The sequence below is a fragment of the Lacerta agilis genome, chromosome 3 (assembly GCF_009819535.1).
Source record: "Lacerta agilis isolate rLacAgi1 chromosome 3, rLacAgi1.pri, whole genome shotgun sequence".
Classification (NCBI taxonomy): domain Eukaryota; kingdom Metazoa; phylum Chordata; class Lepidosauria; order Squamata; family Lacertidae; genus Lacerta; species Lacerta agilis.
This window is the reverse complement of record NC_046314.1, coordinates 110,780,638-110,794,523: the sequence shown is the minus strand read 5'-3', so window position 1 is coordinate 110,794,523 and position 13,886 is coordinate 110,780,638. Positions and strand designations below refer to the sequence as shown.

At 41.0% G+C, this 13,886-nt stretch overlaps 1 protein-coding gene across 3 annotated transcripts in view; it reads left to right on the top strand.

Annotated features, from left to right (window-relative positions):
• Positions 1-12,066, top strand: part of XPO1 (exportin 1) — a 37,876-nt gene extending 25,810 nt beyond the window's left edge. For all 3 annotated transcript variants that reach the window (XM_033145145.1, XM_033145147.1, XM_033145146.1), the window contains 14 exons: positions 553-750; positions 1,074-1,212; positions 1,753-1,934; positions 3,066-3,222; positions 3,562-3,725; positions 4,404-4,538; positions 5,530-5,713; positions 7,367-7,473; positions 7,577-7,771; positions 8,500-8,668; positions 9,200-9,334; positions 9,446-9,605; positions 9,705-9,801; positions 11,013-12,066. In XM_033145145.1, the coding sequence (XP_033001036.1) occupies positions 553-750; positions 1,074-1,212; positions 1,753-1,934; positions 3,066-3,222; positions 3,562-3,725; positions 4,404-4,538; positions 5,530-5,713; positions 7,367-7,473; positions 7,577-7,771; positions 8,500-8,668; positions 9,200-9,334; positions 9,446-9,605; positions 9,705-9,801; positions 11,013-11,159 (2,169 nt within the window). In that variant the 3' untranslated portion in view covers positions 11,160-12,066. The remainder of the gene's footprint in view (positions 1-552; positions 751-1,073; positions 1,213-1,752; positions 1,935-3,065; positions 3,223-3,561; positions 3,726-4,403; positions 4,539-5,529; positions 5,714-7,366; positions 7,474-7,576; positions 7,772-8,499; positions 8,669-9,199; positions 9,335-9,445; positions 9,606-9,704; positions 9,802-11,012) is intronic.
• Positions 12,067-13,886: the final 1,820 nt, after the last annotated feature.

Here is a 13,886-nt window from a genome sequence, read left to right as displayed (position 1 = left end):
AATGTTGCCTGGTGTGCCGTGGGAAAAATTTGTTTATTTGATTCCTATTTAAGAGAATTACTTTATATATAGTCAATATAGGCAAAGAGTTAAATTTTTTAACATTTTCTAATGGTGGTGTGCCTCGTGATTTTTTTCATGAAACAAGTGTGCCTTTGCCCAAAAAAGGTTGAAAAACACTGGATTAGTAGACAGGGGAAATATGTTTCTCAAATGTGAGCTCCTTTGTCAGCTGCACGGTTGGCCTGGTCCCAGTATTTGTGTTCAGGCTGTGCAGTTCTCAAAGGGAGTTTCCCATCATATCTAGTTTGGTAATCATTTACCTGGTGAAATAGTAAGAGCTCTTCTCCTGCTGTCAGTACTTAGTGCTGACACAATGCCAGCTGCCCTTTTGTATTCATTCCAAGGATGTGAACTTGTGTTTTTCTGGCCGAGAACTTAGTCAAAAGCATTTTTGAGATGCTCCAACAAAAACTGATCAGATGTTAAAGTTGCCAGTTTTTATATATGCTTACATACGTCAATTAAGTAATCACCATAAATTTACTTTAGGCCCTTCATTACATGCTGCTGGTATCTGAAGTTGAAGAAACTGAAATCTTTAAGATTTGTCTGGAGTACTGGAATCACCTGGCTGCTGAACTATATAGAGAGAGCCCATTTTCAACATCTGCTTCGCCATTACTTTCGGGGACTCAGCATTTTGATGTTCCTCCCCGGAGACAACTTTATCTTCCTGTTCTGTCTAAGGTAAATAATAATTTATTATTTATACCCCACGCATCCGGATGGGTTTCCCCTAGTATTATGAAAAATATTAGGTGGATTTTCATGGTTCATGGCGTTTAAAATAAAAACAGTATTGATCCTTTATAAAGTCACAAGGTAGGAAGCCTGCTTGCTGCAGTCAGATGACATTAATTGGAATGTGTGCCTGCCTCATGGTGAGTGCACCTGCTGCTTGTTAAAAAAAATATGTGAAAAGATATTTAGCAATATTCTTGTATGAAAATACTTAGGAATATACAAATTGTGTGTGTTTCTCGGTCTCCCCTCCTCCCCCTTAAATATAGGTGCGGTTGTTGATGGTTAGCCGCATGGCAAAACCAGAGGAAGTGCTGGTTGTAGAAAATGACCAGGGGGAAGTTGTCCGAGAATTCATGAAAGACACAGATTCTATCAATTTGTACAAAAACATGAGAGAAACACTAGGTAAGTTGCCTGCAACTGCATGATCGTCCCAGGGCCATACATGTGTCTTGTAGCTCTTTGTAAATGATTTAATGCAGATTTGTTTTACATGTTTCTGTCAAGTATGATTTTAATTTCAGGTACCGCCTGCAGTCCTTATTAGTTAAAGTCTTTATGATATTAGCTCTGACTTGGTGGTCATCCTGTGCTTGGAAAATTAGGTCACATATGCCTACAGAAGTCTAGGAGACCAACTAATGCCTATATTGCTTTTACAAAAATCAAGCTAATGCATGCTTAATATGTCTTACTTGGCAGAGAGCCCCATATAGGGAACTGCATGACACCCTTTAGTTACTCTAACTATGTATAATAACATGGCTGTATAGTGAAATATAATTATGTGAACACTTACTTTAAACCTATACCCACTTATAGTATTGAATAATGTATAGTATTGTGATGTTTAGATGAACTGTGTGTGATTAAGTAAATGTTTCTCTGAAACCCTGAAAATATGTAATGCTCATTTTAATAGATGACCAATTTTCCTTTTTCTAGTTTACCTTACCCATTTGGATTATGCAGATACTGAGCGAATAATGACAGAGAAACTTCACAATCAAGTAAATGGTACCGAATGGTCATGGAAAAATCTAAACACTTTATGTTGGGCCATAGGCTCAATCAGTGGGGCAATGCATGAAGAAGATGAGAAGAGGTTTCTTGTAACAGTAATAAAGGTATTTATTAAGTTTCTACACTGCTCTTCATCTGAGGATCACAGGGCAGTTTACAATATGAAAACACACAAATATGTCATACAGGAACAAACAAAAACACGACCCAGCCACCCCCATCCCCACACAGTTTAAAAGGCCATCAATTAATTAGCCAAAGGCCTGGGAGAAAGAGAATGTTTTTGCATTTTGCATTTTACCTATATGTAAAAAATGTGCCAGGTGAGTCACAAATGGGGAGCTACCGCAAAAAAGACCCATTCTTATATTGCCACCCTCTGCACCTCTGGTGGAGGAGGCACACAGAGAAGGGCTTGAAATGATTATCTGTGTCCGGGTTGGTTCATATGTGGAGAGGTGGTCCTTGAGGTACCGCGGTCCTGAGCTATTTCGGGCTTTATAGGTCAAAACCGGCAGTTTGAATTGGGGCCGGAAACTAATTGGCAGCCTGTGCATTCGGGCCAGGATTGGTGTAATGTGCTCAAACCTGGCCGCTGAATTCTGCAGCAGTTGAAGTTTCTAAACCATCTTCAGAGTCAGCACCATGTATAACATATAGCTGGATAGAGAAATGTTAGTAGCTCTTCGGGGAAGCAAATCAGATTTTCCAGAAAGAGGTGCAACATAGTCTGCTTTAAAAAGCAGTATCTGAACAAAAGTGCTAGGGAATGTTAATCTTACCAGTGGCCAGAGTTAACTCCAGGGAAGGCAGGATTTCATAGAGGTAACATGTAGCTTCTGTTGCTGATGCAGCCTCAATTATTTTCTTGGATTCAACACACTTAAATGTAGACATGCTAGTGGCAGTTCAAATAAAATAGCTAAAGTTATTTTAAGATTTGCACAACAGCTTTAGATGGAAGATCCTCAAGGCAACTTGCAATAGATTGAAATAATGCAAAAGAACCCCATCAAAACACACACACATCCCAGTAGCTCTTAGTGGGGGCCAGAGTGTGCTTCCCTTCCACTTGAGAAAAGGAGAATCCTCTAAGGTAATTTATTGAAAAGAAAAATGGGGACATTGTAGAGGTTCTATAAAATATTCTGGATGCTGCAAACTGTGAATAGAAAAAATGCTTTCAAATTTAACTTCTAACAGTGCAACTCCATATTTCTTATTTCTTTTTGTAGGACCTTCTGGGACTTTGTGAGCAAAAGCGAGGAAAGGATAATAAAGCTATTATTGCATCCAATATAATGTATATAGTAGGGCAATATCCAAGGTTTCTGAGAGCCCACTGGAAATTTCTGAAGACTGTTGTCAACAAGCTGTTTGAATTTATGCATGGTAATTTATCTGGAATTCTCACATTGTTTTCACAGTGACAAATATTTCTTGCGATCTAAATTTTGAAATAGTTAACTGCTTTTGATCCTGGACTACCTTAACATTATAGGACTTTGAGAAGTAGGAAAGTGTTCATTTGACTCAAGATTCTGAGTAGCATCTCTATTCCAATTTCATTTCCTTAAGCCCCAATAGAAGACACCAAAATATTATTTAAATTTAGAAAAGAGAAATAGGCCAACATTTGCAGGATTTCTGTGGAAAGATGAAACCTAAGAAACAGCAGCACGTATACAGTATTTCTTTTGTATCCACAACTTTTCTCTTGCTCTGCTATAGAAACCCACGATGGTGTCCAAGACATGGCTTGCGATACTTTTATAAAAATAGCGCAGAAATGCCGCAGACACTTTGTTCAAGTCCAGGTGGGAGAGGTCATGCCATTCATTGATGAGATCTTGAACAACATTAATACAATCATTTGTGACCTTCAACCACAACAGGTATGTCACTCAACTTAATAAAACTGGAATATAGAGCCTTGGGCCTGAGGATGGACAGCAGCAAGACACATCTGTTGCTCTGTCAATTTTGCTTCTGCCCACTGATATGTAGCCCCCATAAGGTTTTGACCTATAAGGAAGTGCAGCTTTTGAGCTGATAGTTTCTCCACCCCTGACTTAAAATGAAAGCTTTATGGAGAAAGCTTGGAATGAATTCTGTGTCAGTGTTTTGGATACGAAGGAGCTTTTGCACTCACCGAAGCGTACTTTTGGACTTAAAACAGTGGTTTTGGAGCTTTGGGACACATGTGCATGGCAGAAAGCAGTGGCAGGCTGCAACTGGCTGATTTGCTGTTAGGTTCTCCTCTGCCCAAAATAGTCCTGCAGCATTCACATCTAGATAGCTATATAAATGCCAAATTTTCTGCATAGTAATGTAGGTAGACTTTGTTCCATAGTGGGAAGTCTGACGCCTTGGTTGTGTTTTTAAGTTGTCCTAAAAAAGCCCTACTTATTTTTGAGCAATAATTCACGTTTTAGAAGAACATGCAGCTTCACCGTTGAACATAATTTAAATAAATGCACCTGTTTTAAATACCAGTCTGAAATGCATGTATAGGCTTATCATATTTAAGCATATTAAGCTATATGTTTTGGTACATTTGATACCTCAACTAGGTGCACACTTTCTACGAAGCAGTTGGATACATGATTGGAGCACAGACTGACCAGACGGTACAAGAGCATTTGATAGAGAAATACATGTTACTCCCTAATCAAGTATGGGACAGCATAATTCAACAGGCCACAAAAGTAAGTATATTCTCTATTGGGTTTTCTTTATTTTGAACCTACGGAGACACTTGCATATGTGAGTGTGCCATGTGAGCCACCACAAAATGGCTGCCATGAAGGCATGACCAGTCACAAAATGGCTGCCGTGGCAGTGGTCACCCAAATCAGTGCTGCTTCAAATAATTTACTTCCAATTTTCAAAGGTTTTATTGCCCTGAGATGTGTAAAGTTACACGAGCTATTTCATTCCATGTATGGGTGTAAAACACATTAATATTACTTGCAGTTTTACCGTTTGGCCTCGTGTAACTTGCAGTTTCTGCTTCACCATAGCAAAATTGTAGCAACCTTCATAGAGCATATATATATAATTCCAGTTCACGGAAGGCTGATGAAGCATGTCATTACTAGCTTTATGCATATAATTTGGAACCATCCTTTGGTAGGCAGTGCTGAAATAAGATTGACCTGCCTTCCAAGACTGTGGTAGAATTCTATGGCATTGTGGTGCGAAATATGAGAACATTTGCTATGTGTGTGAGAGAGGCATCAGCTAATTTGGCTAAAGGCAGCCGCCTTAAGCACTGTCCCACCCCAAACTCACAAGCTGCTACCACCCTACTAATAAGCAAAATGCAGGCTAGTAAAGAAAAACTTGAACAGGTTACAAATGCAGCTGATAGAAGAACCACCCTGGGATCTACTGGTATAGGGTAGTATCCAAATGTAATTAATTAGTTAATAGAAAAAGCATGGCTTTATCAGCCTGCCATTTCTGCGCTGGGAATGGAGGAAGGAATTCTCTCTCTCTCTCTCTCTCTCTCTCTCTCTCTCTCTCTCTCTCCCCCTCTCCCCCTCTCCCCCCCCCCCCCCCGAACCAGCAGACTATTTTCATGCTGGCCAGGAAGAAGGAGCAGGATAATTAATTAATTTATTACTATTATTACATTTATGTATGTATGTATCTCTATCTATCTATATACATACATGGTTTACTTCTGTTCCACAGAACGTTGATATCCTAAAGGACTCTGAAACTGTTAAGCAATTGGGGAGCATTCTGAAAACAAATGTGCGGGCGTGTAAAGCTGTTGGGCATCCCTTTGTGATTCAGCTGGGCAGAATCTACTTGGATATGCTGAATGTGTACAAGTGCCTCAGTGAAAACATTTCTGCAGCTATTCAGGCAAACGGTGAGTATTACTGGCTTTAACATAAGTATTCGGAGTGTCTTACAACTCAGATTCAATGGAGTGAGATCTAATACTGTATAATGACTGGCTCCTAAGTGCCCTCTCCGATCGCATGGAGAACCGATCGCATTTCAGGCTGAACTGAAAACACATTCTGAATCTGACCAGACACGGGTGAGAGCTCAGTGTTGAGCCTACCAAGTGGCGATAGCGACAGCGAAGAAAATCTTCTCCACCTTTATTGCACCTGCAGAAAGCATCAGCAGGAGACTTTTTCAAGTGGCTCGCAATTTAACAGAATCACCTGCTCCATCAGGGCCCGGTACGGGCTGCATGATCTCCTGCAATGATTTTGCAAAGTTTTTTGCAGATAAAGTCGCTCAGATTCGGAAAGAGGTAGACTCCACCATGGGAGCAGGGCCGGGCCAGGAGAGTGCTCTGTTACCTCCGAGGATGTGGATGAGTGAAACCAACCACCTGTCTCCTTGATCCTTGCCCATCCTGGCTCATAAAAGCTAGTTGGGAAGGGCTGGGTGATGGGCTCCGTGGGGTGGTGAATGCTTCTCTCTGTGAGGGAGCCTTCCCAAACCCGCTTCTTAAAAAAACATATTTAGACCCGGCCAATATGGCCAACTATCACCCAGTCTCAAATCTTCCATTCCTGGGCAAGGTGATTGAGCGGGTGGTTGCTGAACAACTCCAGGCACACCTGGAAGATGCGGACCATTTGGATCCCTTCTATTCGGGATTCAAGCCTCATCATGGGACTGAAACTGCCTTGGTCGCGCTGGTCAATGATCTCTGGCGGGCTAAGGACAAAGGTGAGAGCTGTTTCCTAGTTCTGCTGGATCTCTCAGCAGCTTTTATACCATCGACCATAATATCCTGGACCGTCTTGAGGGGCTGGGAGCTGGGGGCACTGTTATACAGTGGTTCCGCTCCTTCCTCCTGGGCCATGTTCAGAAAGTGGTGTTGGGGAACGAGTGTTCAGACCCCTGGGCTCTCACTTGTGGGGTGCCTTAGGGTTCCGTCCTCTCCCCCATGCTTTTCAACATCTACATGAAGCCGCTGGGAGAGATCATCAGGGTGTTTGAAAATAGATTAACTATGGTTAAAGTCAGTGTTGAGGAAAGCCTTCACAGGATTGAGTGGGGAGGGAGGTGGGATTTGTACTAAGGATGGTTTATGCTGTCCAGTAGCCCCTGTAATAAAAGGGTCAGAACTTTTACCCTAACGTAGAATTGTAGAGTTGGAAGGAACCCTGAGGGTCATCTAGTCCAATCCCCCCTCCCTGCAATGCAGTAACCTCAACTAAATAATACATGGCACATGCCCATCTGGCCTCTGCTTAAGTTAAGACGTTTGTTTCTATAAATGTTTTGGAGTTTATATGAATTTCTTGTGACCTTAATACTGGATTTTGAAATTGTTCTGTTGGAAAATTGCTGTTTAAAGTTCAAATTTATTTTTACAGGGTTTTGACAGCTGCTTGCTTTGCCCTGGATTTTATCTGCCATATTTCTGTTCGTTGTCTTATTGGTTTTAGATGGGTAGTTACCTTGAACGTTCTGTGGAAAGGGAGGGTAAAAATATTTTTGAATTGTTTTACGAAGTATGTATTCCTGGGTTGTAACTGACCTCAAACTCTTCCAGGAGAAATGGTTACGAAGCAACCTCTGATCAGAAGTATGAGAACAGTAAAAAGGGAAACTTTAAAACTAATTTCTGGCTGGGTGAGCAGATCCAATGATCCTCAGATGGTAAGTGGACTTCTCAAGTGTCAGCAACCTCAATGAATGGCCAATGCACACTCAAACGTATAGTAGGCCTTGTGTTACAGTACAACTGTTTTTCTTTCTTTAGGTAGCTGAAAACTTTGTTCCGCCTTTGCTGGACGCAGTTCTTATTGATTACCAGAGGAATGTTCCAGCTGCCAGAGAGCCTGAAGTGCTTAGTACAATGGCTATCATAGTAAACAAGCTGGGAGGACACATTACTGGTGAAATACCTCAGATATTTGATGCTGTCTTTGAATGCACGTTAAATATGATCAATAAGGTAATTCACCAAGTCCTGCAACAAACAGGAATGCCTCGAGTTTCTTCACTGCTGTGAACCACATTCAGTTGTCTCTGTTTGAAATTGTAGTGTTCCTTGTAAGTGTATGTGTGAAGCATTTATAGGCTGCTGCTCATGAAGAGGCTTGCCATGTAGTGACTGTTAGAGCTATTCTTCTTGGAGGTGGAAATAAAATCGTAAGAAGGAACCTTACTAAAAAAACTTACTGGTTGCCTTTCCGTAAAAAGTAAAGACAAAATACTTAAGCCTGAACACATATGCAGGGGTACCTATCTCTGCCTGAATAAGCATACCAGAACTTCAAACTGAGCAAAAAAATGTTCTGACAGTTCTCCGTTCATTTCTCGCTGTATTAACTCATTCTTTGGAAGCAACTTTAAGGAAACAATTGTTTTAACCATTGTTAAAAAGTGTAGATTAAACTAGGCTAGAGCATAGTTTGAAGTTTTGGTCTGCCTCAGGTACACACTAGTGCTGAAAACTTGTAAATCAAACCATGATTTGAATTGTTTTGAAACTTCATTCAAAATTAGGTTTGGGCTCTTAAACAATTGTGGCGGCTGTTGTGCAGCTGCTGCCCTGGATTATTTTACTTTGGGGTGCTTTTTTAAAGTAATGTGAAGTTCTAAAAAATTGTTTTGGCCAGACTATATTGTGTAGCTTACGTTGTTGTTGTTTTTCCTGTTTTCTCCTTCCTCTGACATTAGGACTTTGAAGAATATCCTGAACACAGAACAAACTTTTTCTTGCTACTACAAGCAGTAAACTCCCATTGCTTCCCAGCATTCCTGGCCATCCCACCTGCACAGTTCAAACTCGTACTGGATTCTATCATTTGGGCTTTCAAGCACACAATGAGAAACGTTGCAGATACAGGTGACTTACCCTAATTTTCTGAACTCTTATGTTTGAGTAAGTCAGCTAGTTGTGCCGAACTATCCTCCTCTGCCAAGAACATGTGGGCATGTAGATTCTTACCCAGGCACCCCCAAACTCGGCCCTTCAGATGTTTTGGGACTACAGTTCCCATCATCCCTGATCACTGGTTCTGTTAGCTAGGGATGATGGGAGTTGTAGTCCCAAAACATCTGGAGGGCTGAGTTTGGGGATGCCTGTTCTTACCTATTTCTGAAAAGAGGCTGTTCTGTATACCTGCCTAACAGATTTGAAACTTGATTTTAAGCTTCCCTCAAGAATTTATGGAAATTCTAGTGAGTCCAGGTTTGGTGGATTTTAAATGTGATAGTCATGAGTCTGATTATTTAATTTAAATAGTGGAATTCTCTGACTAATAACTTACTTGCTTCTGTATGTAGCTCATATACTTGATGCACTTCACTTGGTTTCTAGAATGTATAACGTCTATAGACACTAAAAATTTTAATAGCTTCATGTACTTTCTTATAGGCCTTCAGATCCTTTATACACTTTTACAAAATGTTGCACAAGAAGAAGCTGCTGCCCAGAGTTTTTACCAGACTTATTTCTGTGACATTCTTCAGCACATTTTCTCTGTTGTAACAGACACGTCTCACACTGCTGGTAAGTAATTGTGGAGTGGGATGGAAGACCTGTACGGCTTGAGCTACAGTGAGTTCAGTTACTGTATACATTCTAATCTGAATGTTACTCTCCTTTGTGTACTTTCACCAGGTTTGACGATGCATGCATCAATTCTTGCATACATGTTCAACTTAGTAGAAGAAGGAAAAATAAGTACTCCTCTAAACCCTGGAAATCCAGTGAGCAACCAAATGTTTATTCAGGAGTATGTTGCTAATCTCCTTAAATCTGCATTTCCTCACCTTCAAGAGTAAGTGTGTTTAGAATTTAAAAAGTTAAATAGAACTTGAGTGCAACTACTAGTGGTCTTAATTGCTCTTCTCTGTGTGTCTCTTTTTTATTACTTCAGTGCACAGGTTAAACTGTTTGTAACAGGACTCTTCAGTTTAAATCAGGATATTCCTGCTTTCAAGGAACACCTTAGGGACTTCCTGGTACAGATAAAGGTATGTCTGGAATTTCCTCTCGCACTCTGAATGCATGTGGGACTTGAAGTAGACTAAATTGTGGGGTTATTTTTTTAGTTGAGACCTATGTATTGCTAGTTTCTGTCATGCTTCATTGGTTGGTATGCCGTCACATGCTAGATGATTTTACAAAACAAAAGCTCTCTATTTGCTATATTGAGGCTGTGAATTTGGTCATATTGGTAAAGGTAGCCAACTTCTAAAGTGCTGGGGTAACTTTAGTTTCTTGTTCCAACCTGCAGGGAGACTTCCTCATGGGAAGGATGCATGAAATGCCCATCCATCTAGTATGATATAGCCCTGTGATTGTGTGCTTTTCTTTATTTGCTCTTCAGTTAAAGAAAATAACACATAATTTAGCTTTAAGGAGTAGTCTTAAGCAAAATGACAAGTACTTGCCTTAAAAAGCTTTCATTTTAATTTTTTGACGCGGTAGAAGGGCAAAAATGGGGGAAGAATAAATGTAAATGCAGTTACGCTAACTTTGCCCTCCCACCCTCTGCTGAAACAAAACTAAAGGGTTCAGTCAAAGGTTTTATGGAAGAGGTAGGCTTTGACAACATGTAATAAAAGAGAGGGAGCACTACAGCGAACACTTGGGTTGCGAACGCGATCCATGCGGGAGGCGCGTTCGCAACCCGCAGCACCATGTCTTCGCACACGCAGGTCGCGAAGCGTGATTTAGCACTTCTGCACATGTGCAAGGCCGAGCCCAGAAGTAACCCTTTCCGGTACTTCTGGGTTCGGCGTGGTGCGCAACCCGAAAACACGCAACCTGAAGCGGCCATAACCCGAGGTACGACTGTTTATAGACTTGGATGGAAGGACAAGCAAGGGAGAGTAGTTGGAATCACGTAAGGGAACAGGAGACTTGGGGGTGATTGAGTTGGAGGACCAAAAATTTAAGGGCAGAACTATCAGGGTATGAAAAGGGGATCTGCACTAATTGTGGCATCTGCTTTCTAACATGTGAAGTCACTGTTCTGTTTCAAACATGCAGGTGCCAATAAGGGTACTCTTTGAGTGTGGTTTTTAAACAAATGATTGCATAAAATTAAAATTATCATATTCTCTATCATACATATCTCCAAGTTCTGAAACTTTGCATCATAACTGCCTTTCTAGCTTTTGATGATCTTTGCCAGATGTTTGGATTATAATGTATTTTCTCATCTGCTTTATTCCCACAGGAATTTGCAGGTGAAGACACGTCTGACTTATTCCTGGAAGAAAGAGAGACAGCTCTTCGACAGGCTCAGGAGGAGAAACACAAACTTCAGATGTCTGTCCCTGGCATCCTTAATCCACATGAAATTCCTGAGGAAATGTGTGATTAAAAAATAACCAGTTGCACTGTTTTCTTTCTGTACAGCTGCTTTGTTGTAAAAGAAAACAGGACTTGGATATTTGTTGACCAAAATGATGCCAATTTGTAAATTTAAGATGTCACCTAGTGGCCCTTTTTTCTTATGTGTTTTTGTATAAGAAATTTTCTGTGAAATATCCTTCCATTGTTTAAGCTTTTTTGTTTTGGTCATCTTTATTTAGATTTGCATGAAGTTGGAAATTAAGGCATTTTAAAAATAAAAAAACACTTCATGCCCATTTTGTGGCTAAGGGTAAAAGAGGCAAAACATATAACTTGTAAAGTCTATTGCAAAATTATACATTTTCCAGTTAGAACACAGATTTTTTTTTTTCAATTAGGGAACACTTTCTTACTAGCCTGTCCTGCAGTCTAGAAGAAAAGGGTAAATAAGTAAAGTCCATCAGATTAGTTGTTAGGTATAGGATGGTGAGTGCTGCATCAGACATGAGCAGCTTTTGGGCTGAGTGGCAAGGCTAGGCTTACTGATATTTGCAAGTTGTATGGCAAGTTTGCAGCAAGATCATGTGCATATCATCCCATTGTAAAGCAACTTGGAAAAAGAGAGTATGGGAACACAGTACAGTTAGTTATTTTTACACAGTTCTTTTGTTTTTGTGTGTGTGCTGTCGCTTTGTCGACAACAGCTTTTTGTTTTCCTCAATGAGGAGTGTTGCTCATTTGTGAGCCTTCATTAACTCGAAGTGAAATGGTTAAAATATTTATCCTGTTAGACTAGGCTGCATCTTTTTAACAAGCTCATTAAAGAAGAATTCTGGCTTTGGAGATGACTTCTACTAATTACATTGTTTACCATGCTGTAGTGCTTTAAGAACACTACTTAAAAAGCAAAATAAACTTGGTTTACATTTATTTTCCTTTCCTTGGCTTTATTCTTTTATTGGATTAAACGCTCTGATCACCTTAAAATTCAAGTAGAATTTAGAGTAGCAGAAGAATCCCGTTACGGACCCTGCAAGACCTGCCAGGGACTCCCATAATGGCTGTGGGACCTTCCTCTGCAGGAGAGTGGCTCTGCAAATTAGTTCTTTAAACGTAGGTTTTCAACACGTCTCTTGAAATGGCCTACCCAGCATTGTCTTTTTCCCCCTTTAACCCGAGTTTTTGTGGCTCTTCTCAAGCAGTGTATAATATGACCAAAAACAAAAAAATTAACATTTGGCAGTATCAATGTTACTTTTGCTTAACATATCTCCAGAATTTCTCTTCTGTATATGAAATGCCAACTTTGTCTTGGTTTTCCTGGGACGGGTGGCTTCCATGTTGCCTACAGTCCTGAGACTGTCTCACTACTTTTTTTAAAATGCAACATTCATGTGCCGTTGTTACAAGAAAATGAGGGTAGATGATTAGTGTTAATCTTTTTATATAAAATTTGAATATCAAAATAAAGTTGTATTGTGCCTTTATTATCCATTCAGAATTTTTAGTTGGAAATTCTTCATTTTAGTACCTATCAAAGCAAAATAACACTTAAATCAAATTCAAGTGCTTTTAATGCTTGGTATAAAATACTAAAACTAGATTGAGGTTCCAAAGTGCTACGACGACTTCTGTTTTCAACAAAAACTTTTTGCACAGCATACTACTTGAAATCAGTCTGCATCATATGCCTAAGATGGCAGGTGTGGACACAGTGGAGGACAAAATAAATTACCGTATATACTCTAGTACAAGCCAAGTTTTTCAGCACATTTTTTTGTGCTGAAAAACCTGCCCTCGGCTTATACTCAAGTGAGGCAGGTGGTGGCAGGGGAAGGAGCAGCCCATTTTGGTCGCTGCTCCCGCCACCATCATCTGCCTCTTGCAAGGGCTGGGATCGGAGCCGCGGTGGGGAGAAGCACAGCGCTGTGCCTCTCCAACCGTGGCTGCGATCCCTGCTCTTGCAAGGCAGCGGTGGCTGAGCAGCATCCTGAAACACTGCCCTCCCCGAAGGGTAACAGGTGGCAACAGCGGGGGGAGGAGTGTTGAGCAGGCACACGAGCTGGCTCAGCCCCAGAGAGTCTGTTGCTTTTACCCCCATCCCAGCTCTGTCCACCATAGAAACTGCCCACCCTGAAACCTTCCCAGAATCTACCCCCTTCCCCCCTTAATTCCTCCCTGAATATGCCCCACCCCTTGAGCCCTCCCTGTAAGAGACCCTTTCTTTCCAAGCCTTCTCTCTTAACCCCTGCCCCCATCCCAGCTCTGTCCACCCTAGAAACTGCCCACCCTGAAACTTTCCCAGAATATGCCCCCTTGCCCCTGATGCCCTCCCTAAATATGCCCCACCCACCCCTGAAACCTTCCCAGAATCTGCCCCTTCCCCCTTAATCCATCCTAGAATCTGCCCCTCCCCCCTGAAACCTTCCCAAAATATTCCCCTTGCCCCCCTGAAACATAACCACAATATGCCCCCTGAGCCCTCCCTTTCTTTCCAAGCCTTTTATTGGTATTTATTTTTACTTTTGAAATTTACCAGTAGCTGCTGCATTTCCCATCCTCAGCTTATACTGGAGTCAATAAGTTTTCCCAGTTTTTTTGTGGTAAAATTAGGTGCCTCGGCTTATATTCGGGTCAACCTATACTTGGGTATATACGGTAATACGAGAAGCAAATAATGAACGTTGTAGGAAGTGTGAGTAATGGAGAATCTGCATAAACTCTGGGCATTGTATACATTGTGGCAAACACATAG